The sequence below is a fragment of the Mastacembelus armatus genome, chromosome 16, assembly GCF_900324485.2.
Source record: "Mastacembelus armatus chromosome 16, fMasArm1.2, whole genome shotgun sequence".
Lineage (NCBI taxonomy): Eukaryota > Metazoa > Chordata > Actinopteri > Synbranchiformes > Mastacembelidae > Mastacembelus > Mastacembelus armatus.
Window position 1 is genome coordinate 25,205,304 of NC_046648.1, and position 27,978 is coordinate 25,233,281.

Here is a 27,978-nt window from a genome sequence, read left to right on the forward strand (position 1 = left end):
AACATTTTCCGACTGCATTCGTACCTCCGACTAAAAAATCCTCCTCTTTCTCTCTGAGGCTAAATTTAGAGCGCTGCCCTTCTGTACATCCCCCTTCGTTTCATCTCGTCCACGCTCACCCACTTACTTCCTCTGCTAACCTGCACATCTGTCGCTGAGCTTGTACCCAGACAGATTTACAACAAACGAGCAGGCAGGCAGCTCAGAGACTAGTCCCAGCTACAAGGACTGAACCATCACTGAACCATCAGGACAGCTGCATCATAACGGACTGGATATACTGGTTTTGACCAATCAGTCCTATTTAAAATGTGCAACTTATCATATATTTACTCTAGAATATTGTTAAGTCTCTCTATGAACTTATTCTGCACCACAGTCCATCTATTATTAGAATGGAAGGAAATTTAATGTTGAGCTGAGGAACAGATGCTTTTGTTAGAGTAAAATAAAATGAGATGCAGTTCTGTAAAGTCCTAATGGACCAGTGTGTGAAAATAATCCCTCGCTGCACAGGCAGACTGTGCACAACCACCTACAGTGTGTACAGGAGGTAATGCAGGAGCTGGGTCTGTAAACTGTGTGTGTGAGAGAGTTCACCGTCATTTTCTTTTACATGTCAGATCATGTTCTCAGATTCTCTCCAAGCAGAACCTTCCTCTAAGACATTTTCCTAAAGTTTGGGAACACCTGAACTGCAAATAGCTCTTCACAGAAAAACAGGAGCACTATGACAGTAAAGCTGTGGACCAGACCCACGGTAAAGCTGCATAAAGAGGAGCAGAGCTGCAGGTTCATCACGACTGTTTTCACATCTGACACACAAATACCAATATAACAAATCAGTTCTAACCATGTTAAACATCAATGACTGTGTCATTTCCTCTTTTTAACCTGGACCAGACTGACAAACATATTCCAGTTGTCATTGGTTTAAACTCCCATGCACACGTGCGCACACACGCGCGCACACACACACAGAGCACAGACCTGACGCGTGGTGGAAGTTGCCGTTGCCTCCCGGTGCATTGGCAGCATTGATGCCCAGCTGTGTGAGCGTGGACGCTAAGTTGCCTGTGCTGCTCCCCCCGCTCAGAGAGGAGGATCCTGGGTAGCCGGGCTCGTCCTGGTCGAGCGGCGTGGGCAGCGGGGACGGGAAGTGGAGGCTGGAGAGGTCGGGTAGCGAGCCACCGGTGTTGAGGGCTGAGGGGACACCATGGGTCAGCATGGACGGCTGCTCTGGGGTCGTAAAGATGCTGAGAGGGTGGAACACAGGACGTCAGTTAAATATTAATATTACATTATAATAATAAACATTACATAGCACAGCACATGTTATTTAGCACTCCAGAATTATGTTACAACAGCTCCACAGTCTTCATTATTAAACGTCTACATTTTTACACAGGAGCTCTGACTTTCTGTGCCACCTCACTACCCGATTTCTGTGGCTGCAGACGACTCTGCTACATGACACTGTTTGTTTTCCTGACACAAAAGCAGCAGAAGCAGCGAGGAGCGATTACTGCCTGCAGGGCGCCAGATGTAAAGAACCCCAAATCCCTGACACGACCTCGTTCGCTGCTCTAATCCAAGTTCAGGCCGCACCAAAGCAATAATGAACAAAGGTGGTGTGTGATGTGCTGTATGAACACGTTACTCACTTGATGCCAGGGACTTCACAGGACTTGGGTCGGGACGACAGAGGAAACTAGGAACAAAAAACCAAAATAAAATCAGATCCCTTTGACAAATCATCGGTGTGAACGCTGCAAATCGATTATTACGATTTCTTCAGTGACTGAAACCTGCAGGGATTAACTGGGACAGGGAGGATCCACGTCCTCTCTTCCCTCATCTCTGGCAATGATTAAGTCCAAGCTAAAAGCTTTTCTTTCTATCTTGACATATAACATATGACAACTGACAGTGTTTTATCCAAAGTGATTTATCTGCACTCAGGCTCCTATTCATTTATTATTTATTATTAATTTTATTAATTAATTTTATTTCAAGTTCATCTCCCACTATTTGCTGTTTCTTGTACTTTTAACTTGTCTTTTATTTCTTTAAAGCACTTTGAATTAGTGCTTTTATTCTTAAAAGCACTAAGTGCTTTAATTCTTTAAAGCACTTTGAATTAGTGCTTTTATTCTTAAAAGCACTAAGTGCTTTAATTCTTTAAAGCACTTTGAATTAGTGCTTTTATTCTGTAAAGCACTTTGAATTAGTGCTTTTATTCTGTAAAGCACTTTGAATTAGTGCTTTTATTCTGTAAAGCTGTTTGTATTACTCTGTGTATGAACTGTGCTGTATAGATAAACTCGCCTTGTCTTCATGTAAATGATCTATTCGAGGGAACATGTTGGAGAAACATACAAACCAACTTAAAGCTAGAGGAAACTGAGCAGAGGTTAACAGTGCAAACTGAGGTGAAGCAAAGAGTAAAGCAATAAAAAATTCTAGTTGAGGAATAGTGAAACAAGAAAATCCAGCCAAAACCAAAGGGCTGTTAAAGACTGCACCTTCTTGGTGTCCCAGGGTTTGAGCAGTTTCCCGTCATCCAACATGTTCTCTTCAATGGGTGGAACCGGGTACGGAAACACTGGGGGACAAAAGAGTAGTGGTTGAATCTTTACGTACACAAGTTCTGAGCTTCTATATAATTATGAGAACGTTATTATCAGGTACTGTCAGTGTAGTTAGTCTGATCAACACATACTGAAGTATCTCAGTTTGGGAAATGATCCTAAGAAAATATTTGGGAGAAACGATTTGTAGGAATGTTCAAAATAATCACTGCAAGAGAACAGGCCCAAACTTTTTACTGGTGACTTATACCTGAGCGTCTACAACTTTACACAACTTTTCTGCTTTGATTCTCGATTAAATCGTTCACAAAATAGTATTTACAACAGACTTGTATTTCTCTTGGAAGGGTTTTTAACCACGGCTCTGAACATTTTTACATTATGTACTAAATTACAATGTGACTTTGATATTCTACCAAAACCTGCACGTTAAAATCGTAACCACACTTACATCCTGGCTATAAGTAAAATGTCCAGGTGTGTTTGACTGTTTGTGTTTTGAGCTTTAATTCAGGTCTCTGACAATCTGCCAGTGAAGGGAAACAGCCTAAAGCCTGACAGCAGGGTCTGTGAATGTGTTTGTGTAGAACTCACTTCTTCGGCCCTCTCCCTCGCTTTGACCTGCACAAAGACACAAGAGGTTTGACTGAGTTGGAAATTCTGGCTTCAGTTTACGCTGAGAACATCCTGACTCTGCTGTTTAGTCTGAGATCTTTATCCTGTGAGCCATTCAGTCAGGCCAGAAAAGTCAGTTTAACAATGAACAGGTCGCTGCATAACATCCAAGTTAAAAACAAATCCCGAGATCACCGTGTGCCCTGAACACACCACACCGTTTTCACTTCCATCACTGGGCTTTGAAGTGGCCCAGCCTGAGGCAGCAACAGTAGATAAATGACTTTCCTTCAGCAAAAGCTCTTCCTGCTCCTGATTCGACTAACAGGTTCCTTCCCCTACGATTTTTCTAACAGAACACATCGCAGCTGGTCTGGAAAGGCTGTGAAATGATACTGAACTATCCAACAAACTGTGTAAAACAGAGCATGCAGACCATGTTGATTTTATACATATATGAGTTCACAAGTCGCATTGTTCAAAACCTGAGCTGAGTGACACTGGCGTCCCTCAGGGATCACAAACGGGACACCTTTTCTTCCACCATGTGTCCTGCCTTTAAAAATTAAAAACGAATCTCGATGTCTGCTCAATGTCTCTGTGCCTCAAGAACTGCAATCTTATATCTGATCTTATTACTGTGTATACACACTTTAAATTTACAGTTATTAGATTCAACAAACATCCTTGGCAACATGATGACTAACCTAAATATTTCTATGAAGCTGCTATGAAAAAAGTTGTGACAGGGAGAACTGGATCATCTGAAAGAGCTGCTCCATTTATTACTCATTAGATTAAATATATTGAAAAATATACCCAAGTTCACAGATTTCTCAGCTTTGTGCTTGCTGTTACTGTGACACCCCAACATTAACTAACTGCACATAGTTTCACTAAACTGACAACTCAATTCTTGTTGTTGTATTTTGTATTTTCATTTGTGATGATTTAGCAGCTGAGAGCTGTTTTAAAATCTTTCTATTCATTAAAATAATAACAGGAACAGCAGAATATCTCAGAGTGTAAATCTGTAGAAGCAGGTTGTGTTTTGTTGTGATCTTTTTATAGCATATCTGTGTTTTTGTTTCGAGCTGTTCTCTCACCGCTGCGCCTGGAGCCCTGGGGGGTTAGAGTGGGTCCCCCTGTGGTGAAGGGGTCCCCTGTGGGAGGGTTCATCACACTGGTGTGGAGGGCCGAGTCGGAGTTGGTCCTGAGGGGGGGCGCGCGCACACACGCACACGCACGCACGCACACATGCACGCGCACACACACACACACACACACACACACACACACGCACACACACACACGCACGCACGCACGCACACACACACACACACACACACACACACACACAGAGTTAAGGGCCGAGGGGGAGAGAGAGAGAACATTTCCGAGAAGCAGTTGAAGGTCAGATGAGCTTCAATCTCCAACTCGGTGAAATATCTGGGTGACGCTCAGCTGAACGTACCAGCCACAGCTGCGTGTCAAAAACAAAAGGTAAATGATCTTTTCTGTTTTTCACACACAGGAGCAGGACTTTTGTCCCCAAAGAGCGAGAGGAGATTAGCAAACAGTGACCCTTTGTTAATCAAATACACACTCATGTATGCAACATGTATGAAAGACATTTCACACAACTACTCTAGAAAGCCACAAAAACCTGAGCAGTAACAAAAACTGTGCAGCAGCTTCTGATCCTGTTTTGGTCTGTTGAGGTGAACCTGATTTTACTTTCTGCTGTATCCTGAACTTTACTGCAGAAACATTTACCTGCTCAGGTGCTGCAGATAAAGGAGAGTGGAGTGAACAGAAGCAAACGAAGATTAAAAGAGACGAGGAAAGTTACAGGAGGATCTGTGAAGGTTTAATGGGCAGGTCAAGAAAGAAGAAATAAAACGTTCCAAAGTAAAGTTCACATTTGTCTATGACAGCTCCACTGTCAGTGTGCGGAGCTGCAGGGTGGCCAGCAGGAGGAAGAACAGAAGGAAGTAAAGGAGGTAGAGGAGGAAGAGGATGAGGAGGATTCACCTGTTGAGTGCAGTGGTGGGGAGACGAAACAACTGGCTTTTATCCCCATGGAAGTTTCCGGACCAATTCCTTTTCATGATCAACAAGAACAAAAAGTTATTTTCCTCCACCGAGCAAGAACATTGAAAAGAAAGAAAAAAAGGGGGGAGAAGAAGAAGAAGGAGCGTGGCCTCGAAAAGCAACAGAGAGGAAGATGGAGGCAGCAAGCGAAGGACAGAGGGAGGCTGGCGTGTCACCTGACAGGTGAAGGCTTGTGAAGCCAGTGCAGTTTCAGTGTGTTCCTGTACCTGCATCCAGCTGACGGTAGAGTTACCTGCCCTGCTCCACAGACAGACCACACTACATTTGGTTCAGTTTCAAAGACCACGCTGCTCTTTCTCTAGGTTTTTCTTATTTTGCTCAGACTCCAGCCAGTTTTCTTCCAAAAACCAGCTCCAGCAGCTGAGAACCGTCACTTTTTAGTCGACTGGTCTATGCTCTGGTTCCAGCTTCTCTTTCTGGTCACAGCAGCGTCTGGAGCTGGTTTATGGAAACAGACGGGCCTCCCATTGTTGGTGAGGAAGAACCATGTGAGCCAGGTCAGCGGAGTGGCTCCTTGCTGTGTTTTTAATAGTTTTTGGACAACAATGGAGGTCTACGGCACAGACCGATAAACTGAACCACGTTCTGGATTCACCACATTCATTGGTGCTGCCAGTCTCTGGACTCAGTGACACACACACACACACTGAATCCCTCTGGACTTATCCTTCAAAGGTAGAACCTTCTGACCCTGTTGTCATTTGACCTATTGACATGTTCCACTGGGTCAGATAAGCTTAAACTGGTTCCACTGCAAATTCATTCTGTTTGGTGCAAAGTTGCCTTTTTTCACTATGTTAGAGACCAGCCCTTTTTCATCATTTCCTGTATCATAACTACAGATCTCAGTGGTGTCTGATCTGTGTTTATTTGCTGCTAAACTCCATGCTGACTAGTTGCCTTGGACAATGTTGGGAAATCGCAAAAAGGTTTTGGTGGGTTTTGTCTTTGTTTATAACTATGAAAAACATGGAAGAACTCCAGACCTCTATCCTTTAGCTGGCACCACAGAAGAAGAGCACAGCCAAACTCCAGCCTGCTGAGCTGAGGTTACAGGAACTGGACTCACATTTGTTTTGACCAAAACCTCCAGCTTGGCAGGACGCCCTGTTACCAAAGCTCTGCTCCTCAGACTTTTTGCTTCACTTGAAATTAGGCCGACTGAGCCTAAACAGACCTGAGGCAAAAATGTGACGAAAGAGCTTTTTAAGACAAAAACACAAAGCGTAGGTGGGATCTGTGAAACCTTTGACCTCTCTGATGTTGACCTGACAAAGTGAGAGGCGGAGGAGTCGAACAGTCTTAAACAGCCTAAACAGTCTTTATTTGTCAGGCTTTAGGGAAGAACTGGCCATCATTTGCCACCCTGTTGCGTCTTTGCCTTTGTGTGTGTGTGCTGTGATGTGTAGTGGACCTTCTGTGAATGTGGACAGAGGCCAGTCTCTCTCTGAAGGGTATTATTGTCTTGTTAGAAGAAAACCAAAAAGGACGCAGGCAGGCGAAAATTAAACGGCTGCAGAGAACAGAAGAAAAAGCCAAAAAAGAAAAAAGGGCAGATTCCCAGAAGAAGAAAAGCCAAAAAAGAGGAAAAAAAGACCCAAGGGCTCTTCAAAACCAACTCAGGTTTGGAGAGATGCCGGCTAAAATCAACTCAGCTTCCTGTTAAGTGTCTGGGGGTTAGTGTAACTGCTGGACAGGCAAATGAACCAAAGCAGCAGCTTCAGTAGGACCCATGAAAACCTTTGTGAAGCCTCAGTGTCGGACAGAAAGCAGCCCTGAGGCTCAGTGACTCTCAAGAACGCGACCTTCACCGAAGTCATTGTCTTGGTTTTCTCTGGAACACTTCTAGTTTGAGTCCACGGCTAAATAAAAACTATCACACAAATTAAAACCTGAAACTACATAAAAAAGGAAATGTGTTTGGGCAGCTTTCAACCACATCATGGCCTTTTGTTAGCAAACGGATCTAGTGTTAATCAGACGATGAAGTGCAAGGGTATAGAGCTGTAGTCCCTGTTTGTCTTTGTGTGGTGGTCTCTGGTGTCTAATGGAAAACACATAAATGCTCCATGAACCTGAATTAGGGAGGTAAAAATACCTGCCAGGACACGTCAAGCTGGTTGACTGTGCACATGGGACAACTGCTGAATTACTCTGAGATATTTCCTTTTTTCACTTAGTATTTTTCCTCATCTGAGGTGAGCTCAGCTCTGGTACAGGTACAGTACAGCCCACAAATTATATATGGACTATTAAACCTACTGCACACACACACACACACAAAGAGCACAAAAACAACATCACACCCCAAGGCGTTAAAGATTTACTATGCTGAACAGCCTCAGGGAGAGAACTGTCCTCCAGACGCACAACATGAATCCCTGCAGCCCGAGGTCATTTTCCTCAGAGGGAGCCGCTCCATGAGAATCATCCTCGACTTGGTCTGGGGCACAGAGCTGGTCCTTGTCAATGTGTTTGTGTTTAGACAACAACATATAGTCGACACGTTTCTCACAGCAAAAGCTGCATTTCAGTAAACTCGAGGTTGAAGTAAATTATCAAAGTATTTCCTGGTGATGAGTTTTTAAACACTACGACCTGCAGATATTTTAAATATGTTGGTGTATTATTTGTGCTCTGTTGGACCTGGATGTGTTTTTGTCATAAACTCTCACTGTGTCTCAGTCTCATTAAGCGGTGACGTACTCATGAACCCATGTGGCTCTTTGTTCGGTCAACGTGGCTCTCTAAACCATCTGAGGTGTCACAGAGGCTTCAGAAAGGCTCGGGAGCAGTGGGAACAGAGACTCAAACAAGATGCTTTGGAAAAAAGCAGGCGTCCCTGCAGACAGCCACGTGTCCACAGAGACAGGTGTGGGGGGGTTAACACACAATACCTTCTCCAGCTGGGGTCGGGGGGCGCGGACAGGAGGCCGGCGTTGTACGGCGAGCTGTCCACCTGGGGAGAGGACTGGTTAAGGAAACAGCTGCAGACGCACTGACCTCTTCATAACCTTTTTGAGTTTTTCTTTCCACTGCTGGTTTCAACTAAAACTAAAACTCATTTTTCTGTTTATACACGAAGAGGTTTCTTAGCTACAGCTGAAACTGATCAAAACTGTTTTTCCCTTCACAGAACAGTTTTAAGCACCAACTGCACGGTTTCACACTCAAACTGTTTCTAGCGCCACATTTTCACACGTTGGACGGAGGATCCACTTAACAGACTGCCTGGTTAGTGCACAAGTTCAGGCTGAACTTTTATATTTGTGTGAATCAAGCACAGACATTTATTTAAACTGGACTCAGACTGTCTAATAGAATTTGGTTTGTGCTGCAGGATCCTCACATCCTTTAATCTGTGGTTTCCCATAAACTGGATTTCCTAAGAACCTTGTGAGACTTTGGTAGCAGGTTCTTCTTTGTGTTTCCACTGTATTTTACAAACCAGAGCTTCTCAGAGAGACAGTTAAAGAGACACCAGACCAGCTGACCTTCTGACTTTTGTGGTCTGACTGAAAGGACAGAAAGTCTGTGGTTGTGGGACAGACAACAGGCAGAAACAATGCTAGTACTGTCACAGATTTTTAACCCTACTCAGTGTAGGTTTAAAAATCAGGCATGTACAGAGGAAACCTGCTGGTCCCAGGGTAAAAACCAGGTGCTGGGTCTCTGTGAAAACCCTATTCCTGCTCAGCTTTGCATAATTTGTACTAGACTGAAAACATGAATCAGATAAGCACAAGCACTTAAAATTAGATTTTACACAGGAGTCCAATTCATGACAGGGCCTTTAAATGAGGTAACAAACCAGGACTGTTCTTACACTGTCAGCTGACAAACTGTGGCAGCACAAACCAATGATGGGGGGTAAATCTACAGGGACCCTGGAGCTCGGTGCAGGTTCCCTCTGCGTCACAACAGCTCATTAATCCACATCATAGAGTTTTGGTTTGGTCCGCTGTGCCGTTGTAATCCTGTATTTTGCTATAATCTGGTTTCATCTTGTGAATTCTCACCGGTTTGACCCTCGTACAGTTTTTGGTTTGTTTCCTCTGAACGTCTGTTCTCACAAACCCCAATTCAACGGGGGCATGTTGGTACTTTCCTGTCTCAGTCTCAGCAGCGGTAAAATGGTGGCTGCTGTTGTTGTGTTTGTTGTGCTGTGACATCCCACCTGCCCGACCAATCACAGTCCACAGTGACGACACCCCCCCCCCCGAAGGTACCCGGAATCCAGTGTCACCTCCTGAGCACAAATTTAGTGCCGGGAATTTGTCCCACAGCTGCTGGAGGCCAGTGGAAAGAACCGGCCTGTAACAATGGATATGCATCTCCTTTAAAACTGGAGCCCCCTCCGAGCCCATCGATTCAACTGTAATGAGTGGACAAAAACCTTGGTCCATCAGTTTTCACTGTTCACCGTTTTGTGCTGCTTCCAGTTCGTTATTTTACATATATATTATTATTTTCCTCTAGAGCAGCTAATAGTAGGTAACTTCTTATGTAGTTACCTACAGAAGAAACAATAGGACAAACTTTTTAAAGTCAAATTCCCACAACTGCAGATGCAGCTGAAAAAGTACCAACAATATGTCAGAACAACTTTCACTCTGAGTTACACGCTGGTCTATCAGCGTCTTCTTTAAGGGCATAAATTGTCTCCATGCAGAGCATCTTTGGAACAAAAGCATGTTGTGTTGCTGCTATGACCTCAAAACAGATAACTGTCCTGATGCCAAGATCCCATAAAGCAAACTTCACACAGAGATGAAACGATATCTCTGTGTGAAGTTTTATCTCTGTGAAGTTTCACAGCACTGCACTGCGTGACGATTTGGATGGACCTGACAGGGGAATTCACAGAATGTGGGGAAACACAAACGCTGAAAAAGGAGCATGAGGTAGAGAGGTTTGAGAGATGCATGAGGTAGAAATCTGATGTTGAGTCAGGGGGAGGCTGTTAAAGTAACGCTGGCACAGTTGGCCTTCAAACCAAACCGAAAACCAACCAGTGTTTTCTCTCACACACTGTCACACCAGCACGAACACACACTGGAGTTTATTCTGACTCGGTCCGTCATTCACCGTCCACAAATACTCACTACAGACCTAATGTGGATTAATCCGCTGCTGAAAATAGTCCCCAACAAATTTGTTTTTAAAGGTCAACATCTTAGGAGGAACCAGAAGCAGGTTCCTGTGTTGGATAACTGAAGGATACTTGTCGGTTGCGGTATGGTCGGCCCGGTGAGATGAAGCGGCGGTCCCTCTGTACTCGCTCCACCAGACCGTGATGCCGAGTCGAGCGGTTGGACTCCAGGGTGGAGGGGAAGGAGCCCTGGAAGGGACAGACAGAGGTAAACTGTGTTGGAAGGCTCATGTACAAATAGTTTGCATTAATAACGTCCCTTAACAGGAAACAGCAGCACAGAGAAACTGAAGAACAGTTTCCTTATCACATCATCTTCACTTCAGGGACATTTTCAAAGACGTCCTGGTGGGTTCAGTGCACCTTCATGTGAATTGTAAAAATCAGCACACTGGTCTATTTCAGCTGCTAACAAGTGGGGTAGAGTGCCAATCATTGTTCTTGGATAATTATTAAAGACAAGTGCTGCTCATATGATTTTTAGCTCGTTCCTGGATGCAGCCCTAATTTCAGCTGCCAGCTGCTGCAGGGACACTACACTGAGGACTGATAAAATACAGACCAAACATTTTTAACTCGCTGTTTCTCAGGGGGGCTGGGGCTATTGTGGCATCAAAAATATTTTATGCTTTCACTGTATCTCAAATGCATCAGCCAAAAACCTTATGTTGCATTTGTGCGAAAAAGCCAAAATCCAGTCAGTTCTTCAAAGTAGCGTTGCTTTTACAAACTGCAGAGGCTTCAACCTCCCAGATCCTGTAAACTCCCAGAGAAGCTCGGTGGAGCCGAGCAGCCAAAAACATCCCACTACCTGCTGCCAAATTCTCGTCATCCTGGTCTGAGCTCGGAGACAGAGCAGGAGGAGGGCAGTGGAAACCAGGCGCAGAGTCAGCTGATATCCGTGGAGCAGAGGGAGGGGGAGACGGTGATCTTGATGAAAAACTTCCATTACAGAAAGAGTTTGGCTCTGCGGAGCTGATGGGAAAAACTGATGACTCAGAGCTGAAGAACTGAAGGCTGCGGTGACACAGCAGATCCCGTCCTCGCAACAGCTCAGGATCAAACTCCTGCTTTTATCTCAACACCAGGAACGACCGTCAGTGGACGAGCATTAGAGGACGTGGCAGTGGTGGTAGTGGGATTACCCTCAGCAGGAGCACAGTGTACCAGTAGTAACTGTCGTAGAAGCACTAACAGAAGTATTAATTAAACCAGGCCACTGAAGATAGTAGTACTCAAAGTGACAGTAGTGGCATGAGTAAAACTGCAAGAGTCAGGAGTAGTGGTAGTAACAGTGGTGTGTTCTCTAATAAGCCAGAACGTTAAAACATGTGACATCACAGCCTGCAGTGCTTCTGGAAGAGCGGTGGTGGTGAAATATGCAGCATCAACAGAAGTTGAGTGAATCAGCAGTGGGAGCTGCTGGTTCTCACCTGGAAGTCCTGAGGGTTCCTGCCGATCTGGTTGACGTTGGGTAATGAGCCGCCGTAACACAGACCCTGACTCCGGGCGAGACGAAGCTTCTGAGCCTGAAGCTGGAAAGACGAAAGCAGAGGAGAAAAAAGACATTAACAGTCAGAGGATGAAGATATTTAGAAAAGAACAACCAAAAGAGATGCGTCATCCTGTCACTGGGAGGACATCAGTCCAACGGGCCTTTACAGTCTGAGCACAGTGAACCTGCAGTATGGACAACCAGCATGACAAAACTACAGCGTCTGCTCCACCAAGAAGTGTGGCTGGTAAATTATGGCGAATGGAGATGAATTAAATTCATCATTTTTAAAGTCCAACGACTTTTTGGTCGACAGTGGAGGTCTACGGCACAGACCCATACGCTGAACCAGGTTCTGGTGTGATGAACTAATTTAACTCTTGTCCTTCTCTGTATGTTACTGTCTTTTTAAAACCTGGCTTATTGAAACCACTGGCAACCATCACACACTTTCCTTTACAAGACTAATAAACTCAAATTATTGGTGTGTTTTAAAGCTGTTACACTGTCGAGGTTAATGCAGCAGGTATCAGCCTCAGGGTTTGGAACGCAACTAATTTTTGGCCTGAGAGGAGAATCGCTCTCAAAGTAAACGGTGATGTGGTTCAGCACAGGTCAAGTTTAAGTTTAATCATCTCGTCAAAGGAACATAAGAGCAGCGGCCGCAGAGCGAGTATGTGGCACCAAGTCCAAGCTCTGATACAGCAGCACAGGCCGATGAACCACACGAGCTGAGCCAGTAAATGCAAAGCTCCATCAACTTCGCTACAGGCTGCAAATCCACTTGTCCTTACTTGTTCAAACTGTTATGAACTTGGCTGCGTTGCAAAAAATGCAGAAAAGCAAGAAGAAATTCACAAACTACAGAAAACACACCACACGGGCAGGTTTGAGAAACATGAAGGGAAGTCCGAAAACAAGCTGAGAGGTAAGAGAAACACAGATGTTTGTTCCAGTCTCTTCCCTTAAAGACCAACCTGCTGGTGACTCAAACAAACTACAAACATTTCACTGCAAACACAGACAATAACCACCGTTTGCACGCAGAACGGCCCCGTAATGAAGCAACACAGGACTTGCAAAGTGAGAAAGTGACAAACACCAAATAATTATTCAGTCTGTTCAGTGAGAACAGAACAAACAGCAGCAGTCAAAATGAAAGTGACAGTGCATTTACTGCCCCTGCACTTTACCTTAGCTTGTGGGGCTTCAAACACTTTCTGCAGGTTTAGAAACATCTAAAAACTCATTTAGATGCTCTTGCCATTCATAGCTGATGTGTTTGTATTTTTTGCTTTGCCTCCTTTAGTTCTGCTAACACTCTGTGTCCGGGGCTGTTCCATCATGCTGAGGTTTTGAAAGCTGCAACAGAAATAAATCTAAGAAGAACCTTTGCAACCTTGAACCAGTGTGGAGAACGAGGCGTAACAAAAAGTCAAAAAGAGGAATTGAACAAATCAAAATCTGGACAAACCTGAACACCAGCAGGGATCGAAATACGCATTTCTGAACACCCACGCTCTCTTTTCTCGCGCAAGCCACCGCAGACAGACACATGGAAGCATGTCAGCACACATCAGGTCTTGTTTCCCAGCACGGACACATGTCCGGTCCCCAGACAAGCAGCAGTTTGATCATAGTCACATCCTGGCTACTGGATCTGGACTATCGCTCCTGCAGCATGTGGCACAGAGCTGGCCGCTGTAAAACGGTGCTAACCCTAACCCGTGTCACCGTTAGAGCACCAGTGAAAACCAGTACGACCAGTACATGAAGGTACCAACAAGAATTATTCACAGACTGGATGACTTCAGTGACATTAGTGCGTCCTAGTGTGGACACCAGTACTTCCATAAAACGTCATAATTTAAAAATGGGCTGAACAAGCAGCAGAGAATTGAAGGACCCGTGAAACACGGTTAAAGGTCTGGAGCTTGTCCCATCATGAGGTGCAGCCTTTATTTAACGTCTGATAGTGAAGGTGCTGTTGCTAAGAGCACATAACACATCAGTTACTGAAACTAACTTCATGACACATTTCCTGCACACACTCAGGAGTCAGTCAGTTTATTAGGAACGCCTGTAGCAAATGGACAGAATAACAGAAACACCTGTCAGGACAACTCAAACTGCAATGAATGGACTGTTGTATGGGTTTTAGTGAGGTGTTCCTAATAAACTGACCACAGAGATGCTGTCCATCTGTGGTGTTTTTAAAAGCTCTACATGTGTGTCTGAGTTCGAGGCTTCGCAGCAGCAAATGAAAACGCTCTGCGATGTTTCAGTCCGACACACAAACATATCAACACTGAGCAGCTTCAACACGACGCTGCAGCTGCCACCACGACACACACCCTGATGCTATTAGCTGATTGGACCACACACACACTAGTACTGCAGCCTGCATGCGTGTGTGGGTGGGTAGGTGTGTGTGTAGAAGAGGGGCAAGAGGAATTCCCAGAAGACACAGAGCCCAGAGGGTGGTACTGTCAGTAAATGGAGGAGGAGCCGGGGTCACACACCAAATCTCGTAAAACTGCAGCTACCAACCATTCTGACTGTCAGTCAACCTTCCTGTTTGGACCACGGCGACACCAACTCGTCTAACCATTATTTTCTCCTTTTGTCGATTTGCTTGATGTACAAATAGTAAAAACGCCTGCTTGACCAAAGTTCACCGACTGTATGACAAATCAAAGCATCAAGTCTCCACATTTCAGAAGCTGGAACCAGGAATCATTTGGCATTTTTGCTTTAAGAATCACTGAAACTATTATTTGATCATCAGCAGTTTCACATCACTAACACAAACACTGGACTATTGTACTTTGGCTACTTCTGTCAGGACCCCAAATGTGTGTCAAACAGATTCACGGGGACAAGACTCCTTCAGGAAGTCGGCTCTACTGCTCAGGAAGCTAAAAAGTGCTCCTTATAGTCAGGTCCAGCTTGAACCAGGACCAGCCCCCCGACACTCGCCTGTTCCTCCCGTCTGAAATACAACCAGGCTTCAGGTTTCCTGTGTGGTCTTTTGATTAAACTATAAATGTCATGAACTGAAACAATAAAGGCTCAAATCTGCATCTGATGCAAGTGTGAACATAAAGACAGGACCAGGAGTCCAAAGCCGGATCATCTCTGCTACTCTTGAGCTTCAGTGGTTTTATTTTCTTTCCTTACTGATAAATCTGGTGATTCTGATCTTCATTAACAATTTAGTCAACAAACATTTGGCATTATTGTGAAAAAAAAGACTAACACATGAATCAATTATCTAAATAGCTCTGTCACCTACTGATCAATTAGGCAACAAACCACTGCAACCACTAACTATCAAAACAGTGGTGGTGATTACTAATGAACGAATCGATTATCTTATTAAAAGGGTCATGTCTGTGTAGTGAAAACCTTCGCTCTGTCTGGGAAGCAGGTGATCACAGTGAGCTGAAGAATCGCAGGCTGTGATTGGCTGTGACAGTTTACCTTGGCGTGATGCACCTGAGCAACACAAAACAACAACAACATAACACCTGAGAGGAAAGAAAACAGTCCATCGTACGCAGCAGATACTTCAGCAGATACTTCAGCAGATACTTCAGCAGATACTTCAGCAGATACTTCAGCAGATACTTCAGCAGATACACACAGCAAGTAGCTTTTAGTTTTTACAAGATAAGTGAAAAAATTATCTCAATGTTCCACATCACAGGCTGAAGGCTAAGAACAGCGGAGAGGACAAACCTGGTCAAGGTTTAGTCCACGCAGAAACCACCAGGAGGATTTCTGCTGCTCAGCCAAACGTTCCTGTCAGCAGGTTTCATCCTTTTGGTTTGGGTTTTTAAAGCTTTGCTGTAGGAGCTTATTGTTTCCTAAGTTTATAAGGTTTCGAACTGTAATCATGCTCTATTCTTTACTAATGACTGGATTTATTGGTCTCAATGTGTTTTTCCTTGACAAAACAAAGGTTAAATAAATGATATAAGACGTGGGCCCTTCACAAATATTCAGCTTCCAGTAAATTAGCTCAAAGCCTCTTTACCCAGTTTGTCTGAGCGATCACAGCCTATACATCAAGACAGTTACACCAAACTCCACTAAAAATTTAATTTAAAGAATAAAATCTACGGACTCTATGTAAAGACGCGGCGCACAAATAAAACTGGTCAGTAAAAAGCGTCGTTCGGTTGTTGTTTCAAACTGTAAGGCTCCTATAAACAAACACACCTGTCCATCAGGTAGCTGCGCTCCTGGAGGCGTGACAGTCCGAGCTAAGGTTACCTGTGGCTGTCGGGAGCTGAAAGGCTAATTCGTGTCTCACCTGAGCGCCGAATTTTCCAGAAGAACATGGTGATTTGTAAAATACCTTAACTTGTGTTCCGCCTGTTAAATGTGTGCCCGGCAGCAGCTGACGTCTCGCTAAAGTGCCAGGTTTTTGAACGGAGTTCGGCAGGGCGTCCTCCCACAGGATGGCAGCGACGTAACTTAGTAAACAAGCCAAGTTAGCTCCCGGAGCTAAAGCTAACGAGGCTAGCGACGGAAACGGACGAGAAGCAGCGACAACATTTTCTGCTGACGCCGCGGAGCTCACAAAAACCAGACTCTTTGTCGTCTGAAGCTCTTATCTGCCCTCAAAGTGCCAAATGTCAGCAGGGGCGGCACGTAGCGTTATCCCGGAGCCTGACCAGCCCAGGCGAGGCCTCTCTTCCTCCGGGCAGCTCTCCTCCTCCTGCCCGTCTCAGACTCACCCTGGTCGAGGTGATGTCCATCATCACCTCCTGGAAAGCGGCCGTCTCCTCGGCCTGCCGCTGGGTGTGCAGCGCTATCTTCTCGCTAAACTTTCGGGGGTTGGAAGCCCCGGAGCCGGTGCCCGAGGCGGGTCCGGGTCCGGGTCCGCAGCCGCCTGTACCCGTCGCAGACATCTTCACCGAGCGGACGGGACGATTTGACGTAGTGGAACGAATTTCAGCAGAGAGCAGCGGGAGCGCGAAGAGGTCTCACTCTGCTGCTGATTCTGGGGACGGAAGACACGAGTCCCTGTGCGCAGGCGCTCCAGCCACAGAAGAAGAATATACAGAGTTTATTATCCATAATGGTCAAACACGCACGGATAAATAGCTTAGCTAAACAAAATAAAAACTATTATTTAACACGTGCCTAGTATAATTTTATTTTCCCATTCTTTACGAACTGAAGGTTATTTGCATTGTCAGTTAATGTAGAGATTATTCAGACATTAATTATCTGACTCATGCAGCATCATGTGACAGTTCAAACTGCCTCAAACAGCAGCAGTTTTTATCTGTAGTCCGTGTGAAACAACAGCAGGAGAAACTGATTCTGTTCAGTCATTAATGAGTGGGTCATCTTGACAAGCACAGATCATCTTTGCATTTTGGACTAAAGTGGATGCGCGCCACCTGCCGACAGGTGTCAGCTGCTGCACCTTAATCACACAACCCCAGCTGCTGACGGTGCTGTGACCAACATGTCTTTCTCTTTTCACCTGCTCCACCTTTGCTGTAGCGGAGTCAGGGGTCAAAGGTCAGGGTCTTGAGGTGGCGGAAGCTCATCTTCAGCTTCTTCCTCAGATATGTTAATGAGCGGTGACTCAGACGACCCAGTGACTTCCTGGAGAAAAGTGTGGGCTCACTCTGAGTGAAACCATCAGACACAACTTTTACTTCTTTAAAATCAATCAGATTTAGCTTTTAACCTGCCGACCCGCTCCTGTTTTTAAAAATGACACAGCCTGAATTCCATTATATTGATATTATCACAGAGTCACAGTCCAACCTGATCCAGTGATGCTCCACCACATTTCAGTTAATGGATATAACGGACTGAGACAACAGGCCCCACCTCTCCCCACAAAGGCTTTGTGGGAACTGTTTGTAGTTCATTTGTGGTTGATCAGACCATCTTGGAATAAAAACAGAAACTAATGAAATTGTTTCATTCAGAGGTAGAAAATGTGTAAAACTGGAAACTAGACTTTATGTGACAACTTGCTTGGTCATACTTGGATTAGAAACTGACAAACACAGATGAGACAAAATTATGGTAAAATAATGAAAGTTTATTATTTGTCAGAAACTTTAAGAGAACGTCAAAACTTTTAATTACAAATCAACAAGTCACTAAACGATCTGAAAAAACTGTTGTATGTTTGATTCAATGTTCCATTACAATGTAAAATATAAGACTCTTCGTACATTCGGTATAAGACCTACAAGCCTTTGGATCAAACTCTTTGGTGATATAAAAATACATTTGGAATCGTTGTGTAATTGTTATTGCGTAAAACCTACTGGTGACGTCACACAAACTCATTTCTGAAGGACGTTTCTGCGTTTTTTCAGCTCCTGAAACAAATTCTCAGCAGGAGGAGTCAGCGCTAACATTTCAGGGCAGTAAATTCTCTGTGACTCAACAACAAGCAGCCTATTGTGTCTGTTCAGCACAGCCTTGCTCTGCACAGCCTCTTCTACATAAAAGGCTTCTTTTCAAACTCGCAGTGAAAAGAGGAAAATCTGGAGTTTTTCCCGTTCGACAGGACACAAAGTCTTTTCTGTCTCTGCCTGAAGAAAAAGGCAAATCTCTGTCCGACATTTTTCACGGCCGGACACTTTCATTTTCTGGATTTAGCTGCAGATGTGACGGTTAAATGTTTAACCGACAGCTTTTCTCTTTGATACTGTGAGATGTTTGATGACAGGTAGGACTGACGGCGTTTCTGTCCACGAAGATCAAATATCTGATGTTTGATAAAACGATCAGAGGTTTGACACGATAGCGGACTGACCGTCGTCTTCATTAACAGTTCACCGTGGCTGAGAGCGCACAAACGACCAGCGGCCAGAGGTGATGCACTGTAACATAAAGCCACCTTTGCTGTAGCGGGGTCAGGGGTCAGAGGTCAAAGCTTCTCCAACATGCAGATGTGCTGCTTTACTTTGGCTGACGTCATCAAGTGACATCGTTTTCACTATTTTACAGACATAAATCCAACAGTCCTTTAACTGTTGGTCACTTAAGAGGTTTCAGGCAATGACTCGTCCTGCTGGTTTGTTTCAAAAGCAACAACCTCCGAACTTCACATCGGTGAGTCTGATACCAGACCGTGAAAAATCAGGACTCTGACCTTTAGGCTTTGTACAGATTTGTTTTTGAACAGCAGATGTTTTACAACCTTAAAGGAAAATCTACTTAAGATCAGTGTTGGCTCAGCAGTTTGTAACATCTCAACGAGTCATGGCAAAAGAGAAGTATTTTATAAACCACCTCTGCAGCATAATCCACTTCTGCACTATGTTCATGTTATTCCACAACACCTGAAAGTCCATTACCGTGGACCTTCACAATAAGTGTTTTCAATAAATGCTGGAAACCCTTTGGAACAACGTGAACACACAGGTCAGCGACTGAGGAGCGAAATACGTCACAGGGTTTGATAAGTTTCTGACTGAAGCTGCCGTTTAAAGAGAAGAAGCAGCAAGACTCTGCTTCCTGTTTGAGACTAAATGACGGGTTTACAGCGGAAAATTCCTTTAAACCATGTAGTCCAAAACAAACAACAGGACTTATGATTTCCACACACGGTTTAAGAAATAACGTATTTTTATCTTAATCTTTTTTTTATTTTAGATCCCGACCTGTTTTCAGATGAACAAGCTTGTTGTTGGTCAAAACTCCAAGTTGCCATGGTTACAGTTTGATGAAGAGCACGCCGGTGACCACGGCGAAGCCCACCAGCAGCATGGCCAGCTTAGGCATCCGGTTCCTGGGGGAGCTGAGCTCGTGCGGCAGGATCTCCATGAAGGTGATGTAGATGAAGGTTCCTGCCGCCAGCCCCTCCAGCGTGCAGCGGGCCAGCTGGTGCTGCGGGGACACGTTGGTCTCGGTGAGGCCGATGCCCAAGCTGATGCCCAGAGGGCACATGATGGCGAACAGCAGCAGGCAGCCCACCACCACCAAACGCCGGAGCCGACCCTGCGACAGCTTGAAGGCCAGGCTGAAGGAGATGACGCTCTTGTGGATCATGAGCGCCAGGCAGATCTCCAGCACCTCCTTCCCCTCTTCCTGAAGCCCCACCGCCAAACCCTCAAACACAGAGTGCAAAGACAGGGAGAAGACCAGGATGAAGGCACGCAGGGCAGACTGGGAGCCAAGGTCAGCATGAAAGTAGGCGGCATCAGAGTCCTCTGATCCACGACGGCGGTGATGGGAGTGATGACGACCACTCTTGTCGTTTGCCTGGAAACTGGAGTCGACCAGCAGGGCCCGGCGCTCCTCCAGGTGTAAGGAAGACTGGTCCTTAAAGGCCAGGATGATCTGCTCCAGGACCAGGACCAGGAAGAAGCCCATGGCCACAATGAACTCAGGCAGAGGAAACTGGAGCTGGGGGAAGGAGAGCACAGGTTAGACCAGTTACAGCCCAAGCTGTAAAAATCTCTGCAGGACTCGAACCTGGGTTCACCACCATCTTTTCATCGTTACCGAAGAAGGAAACTCAAATCTGAACTGCTGAGAGTAAAACCAGGGAGGAGACAAACTAACCACCACTGTGGCTCCACCGATGTAGGAAGTAAAGCTGTTCAACATGACGGCGTATGAGGTTAGAGAAAGGAGCTGCAGCGTGGTTTCTAAATGTTCTGAAACAGTGATCGGCTGATAGCATCTGTCAACACAGGACGACGAAGTGCTGAGAGGAAAAACCAGCGGATGTGAAGAAGATTCAGATCAGATGAGAAGAAGCAGAGAGAAACACTTATTACTTACACACACACACACACACACACACACCCACACACACACACACACACACACACACACACACACACACACAGGTCCAAACCTAACTATCTCAACAACCACATGATGGATGGATCTGATGTGAGTTTGTCAGGACCCAGAGCGTCTACTGGACGGACACATTCACTCCTCAGTCAGCTAACGCTAGCTTTGGACTGGACACTTTGTCCCAACCAGGCACCTGTAGCTCACGTTGTAGCTTCGGGAAACAGGATGGGATGGGAGGGGCAAAGAGCGGGGAGGCGGGGCTTATGGCAGGATTTAGTTTGGACTCATCAGACGCTCTAGAGGCCGAGGAGACCTGAGGGGGAGCGGGTTTAAGGTTTCGTCCCACAGGCGCCTGTTCGTGTGTCTAAAGCCAGTGTGTGACCTTACTATGATCCCAGCGTTGTTGAAGGCCTCGCTGATGTCCTGCAGGTAGTCCGGCAGCAGGTCCAACAGGCAGGTGGCCAAGAAAACTCCTCCAGCAAAACAGCTGATAAAACTGAGAAGCCTGTGTCGCAAATCTGCAACAGGAAGAACCAGATCAGCACGATACCTGCACACACTGGAGCCTAATGTCTTTAAGCTGCTGGGTCCGAGAATCTCACTGTTCAAAGTCCAGAGCTGGAGCCAACGTTTAGTCAGAATACTAATGAGTCTCACAGCACATGCATTAAATACACAGGTCAACAACCAGATCACAGCACCAGAGCAGAACCAGTTTAAACTCGTGAACTTGTGGATGTAATAAAATAATTCAGTCTCTCGACTTCAGTCTCTTGCAGTGAGGTGGATTCCACTTCCTGATTCCTGCGAATATGTTTGAGGAACCGATACCCGTCTGCGGTTTCTTACCTGGGTCCTCGCTGCAGCGCCCCGCACCCCGGATGATGCAGAGAGGAGCAAACCCGAACAGCAGCGTGACGGACAGCAGCACCACCAGCGCCCCCATTTTGATCTCCAGGGCGGGGACGTCGGGCGGGCCGACCTGCAGGGCGGCAGAGGACAAGACTCCACCCCCGACAGACATGATTCCTGTGGTTTCTCTGAGCCTCCTGTGAGTCAGACGGCGAGGGAGGAGATCTCAGACTCCCGCCATGGATTCACGCACGATACAAGTCTGTGGGACAGAGAAAAAACGCTGAGAAACCCAGACATGCAGGTTACGTTAACCCCGAACCAAACAGCAGCCGTGTCTGTCCTCAGGGTCCACAATAGAAGCTCCTGGTTTCTGGTTCCACCATGACCTTGGTCTTTGCTGTATTTGACAGCCACAAAGTCCAGATGAGTAGCAGAGAAACTGAACCAGGGTCACAGAGACTCAGAGATGGTGGGAGCTTGGTTTTGCCTCAGCTGTGTGTGTGTGTGTGTGTGTGTGTGGAGGGAGGGTCTTACCAGTAAAAGCTGTGGACACTGGGACAGAGAAACAAACTGCAGCAGCCTCAGTGTGCTTCCTGTTTCCTGTCATCGTGTTTGACTAAAACGACCCAAACTATAAAAACATTCATGGAGGAAGGAAACGATTTACGACGTGAGACCAACCGACAAACCTAAGAAACTTTCTTCGCGTTTAAGACCTGGTCTGAGGCCCAGAGAGAACAGTCCAAACCTCATCTGGGCTGTAATGATTGAGCAGATTATTTCATTGATAACTGAATTAACTGATTGAATTAATGAGGTTGAGGATCAGGTCGCACCGGGCAGGACAAATGTAAATGCGCCATAAACGCGTTGAGAGACACGTGCTCGGATTCTGATAAAGCAGAAACAGGTTCTAGCCCAGACCGGGTCCAACCTGATCCTCGAACAGGACCGCGGGAATGAGAATGAAAAGGCTGCCGAGGCCACAGAGCAGCGACTGCGTCTCTGAACTTTGCCCGAACTCCTCTGCCATGTCAGGCTTTTTATTCTCTGCTCGGTAAAAGCTTCCGGTCCTACCTGGGCCCAGGTGAACCCGCTCCGGCGGCTCCTCGTCAGAAAAAACGGGTTCCACTGAAGCTGCCCGAGAAAACCCGGTTTATCCCGGTTCCTGTGCCTCGGTGTTGTGTTGTCCGGGAACTGGTGAGTCAGTTCCCATCAGCTGATGTTGCAGCTGCTGCCCGCCCCAGCGCCGCACTTCCTCTTTTCAAAATAAAGCCCCTGGGAGGCGCGTGGTTTCCTCCACGATGTGTGTTATGATGATAGTTATGAGAGAATTACTAATTATAGATACTATCAGTTTTCAGCTAGTACTCCATATAAACCATTTCAACCAGTGGGAGTGAATCTTTAGAAACAGTCTATATTTCTAATATGTTGTACTGAAACACAGATGTTCCCTGACAAAACACAAACTGCTTCAAGGTGGCACCACACGGCACAGTACATTAGTTTATTTACACAACCTTGCAAAATTAATGCAGGCAAAGTGCAGCACCTGCAGCACCTTTCTGTACAACACTCTGTGCTTTTATTTTGATGGTCAAACGACCTGTATTTCCGTCTGGTTGTGTTTGACTTGATGCAGCTGCAGCTGGAAGGAGGATGAGCAGCTGATGATCCTGCACCTCAGCACGAATCCTGGAAACGTCCATGTGACTGTTTCATCAGAGGGTCAAAGGTCAAAACCTGCAGTTTCTTAGAATAAAAGAATAAAAATCCACACGGAAACGAAAGTAGAGGAAGTACTCAGACCCTTTACTGCAGTAACAGTTGAAATACCACTGAGTAAAGTGCTGCATTCCAAATATTACTGCAGTAAAGTCCAAATGTATTTTAAGTATCCAAAGTGAACATAAAGGTCAACTACCTTCTATACTTTTAATTTGAAGTACTTTATGTACTGCTGGGTAGCTGACGTTAACTACCTTCTATACTTTTAATTTGAAGTACTTTATGTACTGAGTACTTCTGGGTAGCTGACGTTAACTACCTTATATACTTCTAATTTGAAGTACTTTATATACCGCCGGGTAGCTGACGTTAACTACCTTATATACTTCTAATTTGAAGTACTTTATATACCACTGGGTAGCTGATGTTAACTACCTTATATACTTCTAATTTGAAGTACTTTATATACCGCCGGGTAGCTGACGTTAACTACCTTATATACTTCTAATTTGAAGTACTTTATATACCGCCGGGTAGCTGACGTTAACTACCTTATATACTTCTAATTTGAAGTACTTTATATACCGCCGGGTAGCTGACGTTAACTACCTTATATACTTCTAATTTGAAGTACTTTCCATACTGCTGGGTAGCTGATGTTAACTACCTTATATACTTCTAATTTGAAGTACTTTATATACCGCTGGGTAGCTGACGTTAACTACCTTATATACTTCTAATTTGAAGTACTTTATATACCGCCGGGTAGCTGACGTTAACTACCTTATATACTTCTAATTTGAAACATAAAGTCTGTCTTGTGTTATGTCTTTGTGTAATTTGTGCAGATATTTGTCATAATTTTTAATCTCTTGTCTTAAATACATCGAGGCCTAACTCTAACCAAACACCTTTCCCACATCCGTCCTCAGGAACCGTCTCCGGACAGACTGATGGAAGCCAAACATCCATTATAATAAAGGCTTTATCCTTTGTATAGTGGAATTGGTTTGTTTCTGTAGAAACTGATTCGGTGACGAGTTTACTGTGTGAAAGATCCTCAGGTCAGAGAATTTATTTTAGGAACAGTTGGCACATATACAGTATATGGTCCTAACAGAAGATTATCTATCTAACCTGGATTAATGCTGAATAGCCCCAGTAAACCAGAATCAGTCAGCAGTGTCCAGGCTGTTTTTGTCAGGTGATTTTCCTGGAAACATGCTGATAACACAAAATTGGAGGCAAACATGATGTGAGATCATAAACTGAACATTATGTTGCACAGATACAATAAAATGCACAATAACAACTTGATTCAGAGAAAAGAATCTCCCGACCCACTACAAACAGATGGTAATGCAGCACAGATGCACCTGAAATTTATTACTGATGTTTGACATTAAAATATGAGAACTCTCATTTTGACACAAGACAAATTCCACTCATATCAAGAGAAAGTTCACATACGAAGACTAATGTGGTGAATTCCCTTTGCAAAAACATCTGTTGGTTGGACGCATGGAACTCCATGTACAACTGGAAGTCAACAGAATGCCTCTGGGAGTTCTTGGTGGACTTCCCAACTGGAAATGATAAAGACACCCCCTGAGGAGAAACCAGTCTTGATTCACTGGTGCTTCTTAGAGACCCATGAGTCGAAGACGTGGAATACGCTCTCTAAAGACAGTTGAAATATCTCTATGACCCTGAAACCCTGACAAAGCATGTCCAACCAAGAAACCTTTAAAATCCTACAATTACCACTGACATCCTGCAAGGACCTCTTGTCACATATCTAGGGCAACTCATACCACTTTGAAGAACTCAGAACTCAACTCAGGTTTTTGTGAGACTCTTTCAAACTCTCCCTAGAACTTCAGAAACCCCTAAATGACCCCTGCTACGTGAAAAAAAAAATCACAAAGGTCTAAGAATCAGCCCACAATGATTACTGAGTTTCTGATGCACACATGCAGTAATAGTGAAAAAATTCAAAAGTCTGACTCCAGTACAACATCTTCCCAGTAGTCTTTGAAAAATGACATGTTGGCCTTGTTCTGGCAGAACTGGCGTAACCCTGGCCAGACCTGAGGGTCCACGAAGGTGAGGAAGATCAGGTAGCCCCGGAGACTTGGCAGCAAAGCTTCAAGCTGAGCCAGAAACACGGTGCAGACCGAAATCAAACTGTGGCCAAAGATGTTGATGTTGATACGGAGGGCGTCATGGCGGTAGGGGACGGCGTATGGTGGGGTGGACAGGCTGACGACACTGGGGTCCACCTCATGATCCACAATCCACGTCAGACCTCGGCGGCGCAGCACCTCCAGGTTGGCCTCCATGGGCTTCAGAGGCTCCCAGTCATTTATGATGGTTTTGCCGGGCAGCAGATTGTAAACCACGTGGTTGGACAGGATCAGGGTCTCCGCCTGCGGCTGGGTCAGAATCACTGGACCATGAGGGGATGACTGAGTCTGACGGGGAAGTCTGGACCGAAGCTCCGCGATGAAGGGGCCGAGGTCGGCCGCCTCACAGCACAGAGACAAGATGGCCTGCAGAGGGCGACACAGTGAACACAGGAACTCAGATCTGAGTTGGAAGGAAAGAACTGAACACATTTGTTGTCTAGAAAACCCTGAAAGGTTTCTGATACTGGTCTTTAGAAACTGTTTAGTATGTCAGGCAGCCAAAATATTTTGATTCAGTGTCAAATTCCTCTTTTGTTGTTGAGTTCGAGGTTGTTCACCAAAAAACAAAGACATAAACCAAGCAGAGTCCATCTAAAGTACAAATCTAATAACCAGCAGATCTCCAGACCTACACAATGGTTAACTAAGCTTATCAACAGCAGGTCACAGTGAGAAACACCACAGGATCTATAGCTCAGCTCAGCAACATCTGAACGCCAAGTCTTTGTGCTGCAGTGTGAAGGTCGACCCCAGCGTTTGTCGTCTGGGACCCACCTCTTTAGCTATGAGTCTGTACTTGGCCAGTGATTCTGCTGAAGGCTGATCTCCTCGGCTTTGCCGCACAACAGAGACTTCTGGGTAATGGCGGCGGATATAGTTGGTCACGTGCTCCTGGAGGCCACCAGCGATGCCACTGCCTCTCAAATCCGGTGCCACCCTGAAACCCTGAAAAACGACCGTGTGACCACCGTCCACCAGCAGTGCCGACTCCAGCGCCACCTACAGGTGCACACAGGTGAGACTGTGATTCTGGCTGCTGATAGTTTAGTTTACATGGTGACATTAAGCTTTGATGTTGAGGAATAAGGACACTGAAAGAATAAAAAGCCTCATGGTGCGTGCTCATTGTCAGAACTGTGACTTAGTCATTGTAACGTCTTCGGTCCTTACGACTCTGCTGTTCATCTTCGCGATGAAGACGAGGCGTCCGGGCTCCTGCAGCCAGCGGTGAAAGGTAGCAGCCATGTAGTCCAACCCACTGTAGTCATCCCTGCTGCAGAGGTTCAGGACCTGCATCACAAATACACTGTGAAGCTGTCAACACAGCAGCCGTAGCTTCAGGAGACTGTGAAAGTGTTGGAATATTGATCAGCATTTAAAGAAGCAGCTTTTCAGTCCAATTACCAGCATCAGGCCTTATGTTTGATGGTTTGATGGTCTGATAGTACTGCAGGACACATGCTGACAGCAGCAGGCCAACGGCCATTTACAGACTTTTCAGGTGTGTGTTTTTCCTCCTCAGATGTTTGCAATTAAAATGATTAGCAACATGCTTAAAGTTAGCATGCCATGTTTGTGTTCATTACAGTCTAATAGCTACAACTGAGTCAAGCCATTAGCATTAGCAACATTACCATATTTTACACAGTAAGCTAATGTGAAGCATTTAGTGTTGGCAGTACATGCTAAAGCTAACCCAAATACCAACTTTATCAATACTGTTTGTGTAGTGAGACCCTTCATGTCACCGTTCGTCCTTTCACAGGTTTATTCCCATTTCCACCAGATACAAACTACAAACTACTTGACTACTGAGAGAATCATTGTGAAGCTGTTCTACCATTTTATCTGATCAATTTCAACTAACTCAGGTAGTTTTAACTGTAATAAACTGCATTCTGGGTAATTACAACACACGTCTTTTTACCTGCTGAATAGTTGCTAAGATCTGGGAACACAGTGCTACAATAAAACAAAGGTCAACACTATGAGAGTAAGACCCAAGTTGGACTCAGCTGGAAAATGATCCTTTAAGGCAGGACAACAGAAGTTAGTTCAGCATGTAACAGGAGGAAATGTTGAAGTAAATGTTGGGACCTGCTGGAAGTCCTGCTCCTCTGCTAAGCTGTACCCCACATCACAGGCTGCCCCCGCTGCAGACATCCAGACCCCAGGCTGAACTGCTGATCAGATCCTTTTAGAGGGACACACCAGGGCTGTGGTCAGAAAGTGTCTCCTGTTTCTTGTCCTTCTTGCTGTGGAGGTTTTTCACAGTGTCCAGACCCTGGGTCAGAAAGCTGTCTTATGGAAAAAAAGGAGGAAACCTGTGGTTCAAGGTCCACAGCACCACTGCACTGTTTCAAAGGCTCAAAGTCCATTTTAGGACATTTTCTCTAAGTTCAATCATCTCCCCCCTCTTAATAAAACCATTATTGT

General features: G+C 45.3%; 3 protein-coding genes across 6 annotated transcripts in view; all 3 read right to left on the bottom strand.

Moving 5' to 3' along the window:
• The window catches only part of LOC113136153 (CREB-regulated transcription coactivator 2), a 29,385-nt gene extending 12,456 nt beyond the window's left edge, over positions 1-16,929 (bottom strand). The window contains exons 1-10 of one of the 3 annotated variants that reach the window (XM_026316671.1): positions 16,714-16,929; positions 11,907-12,008; positions 10,546-10,662; positions 8,219-8,280; positions 5,241-5,309; positions 4,313-4,419; positions 3,186-3,212; positions 2,526-2,605; positions 1,665-1,711; positions 991-1,256 (exon numbers count right to left, since the gene is read on the bottom strand). In XM_026316671.1, the coding sequence (XP_026172456.1) occupies positions 991-1,256; positions 1,665-1,711; positions 2,526-2,605; positions 3,186-3,212; positions 4,313-4,419; positions 5,241-5,309; positions 8,219-8,280; positions 10,546-10,662; positions 11,907-12,008; positions 16,714-16,887 (1,051 nt within the window). In that variant the 5' untranslated portion in view covers positions 16,888-16,929. The remainder of the gene's footprint in view (positions 1-990; positions 1,257-1,664; positions 1,712-2,525; positions 2,606-3,185; positions 3,213-4,312; positions 4,420-5,240; positions 5,310-8,218; positions 8,281-10,545; positions 10,663-11,906; positions 12,009-16,713) is intronic. The other 2 variants (XM_026316672.1, XM_026316673.1) reach the window with 2 other exon arrangements.
• A 1,094-nt stretch (positions 16,930-18,023) lies between these two features.
• Positions 18,024-22,860, bottom strand: LOC113136646 (zinc transporter ZIP1). 2 transcript variants are annotated; one of them, XM_026317619.1, is made up of 4 exons: positions 22,700-22,860; positions 21,617-21,881; positions 21,155-21,285; positions 18,024-20,365 (listed from the first exon to the last, which is right to left on the bottom strand). In XM_026317619.1, the coding sequence occupies exons 2-4, from the start codon at positions 21,789-21,791 to the stop codon at positions 19,673-19,675; spliced, it is 999 nt and encodes a 332-aa protein (XP_026173404.1). In that variant the 5' UTR covers positions 21,792-21,881; positions 22,700-22,860; the 3' UTR covers positions 18,024-19,672. The 2 variants fall into 2 exon arrangements, with proteins under 2 accessions (XP_026173404.1, XP_026173405.1); XM_026317620.1 differs by having other exon boundaries at positions 21,617-22,860.
• A 1,705-nt stretch (positions 22,861-24,565) lies between these two features.
• On the bottom strand, positions 24,566-27,918 carry LOC113136493 (histidine N-acetyltransferase-like). Its single transcript, XM_026317361.1, has 4 exons — positions 27,640-27,918; positions 26,713-26,832; positions 26,317-26,541; positions 24,566-25,905 (listed from the first exon to the last, which is right to left on the bottom strand). The coding sequence occupies exons 1-4, from the start codon at positions 27,703-27,705 to the stop codon at positions 25,348-25,350; spliced, it is 969 nt and encodes a 322-aa protein (XP_026173146.1). The 5' UTR covers positions 27,706-27,918; the 3' UTR covers positions 24,566-25,347.
• Between the last annotated feature and the right edge of the window lie 60 nt (positions 27,919-27,978).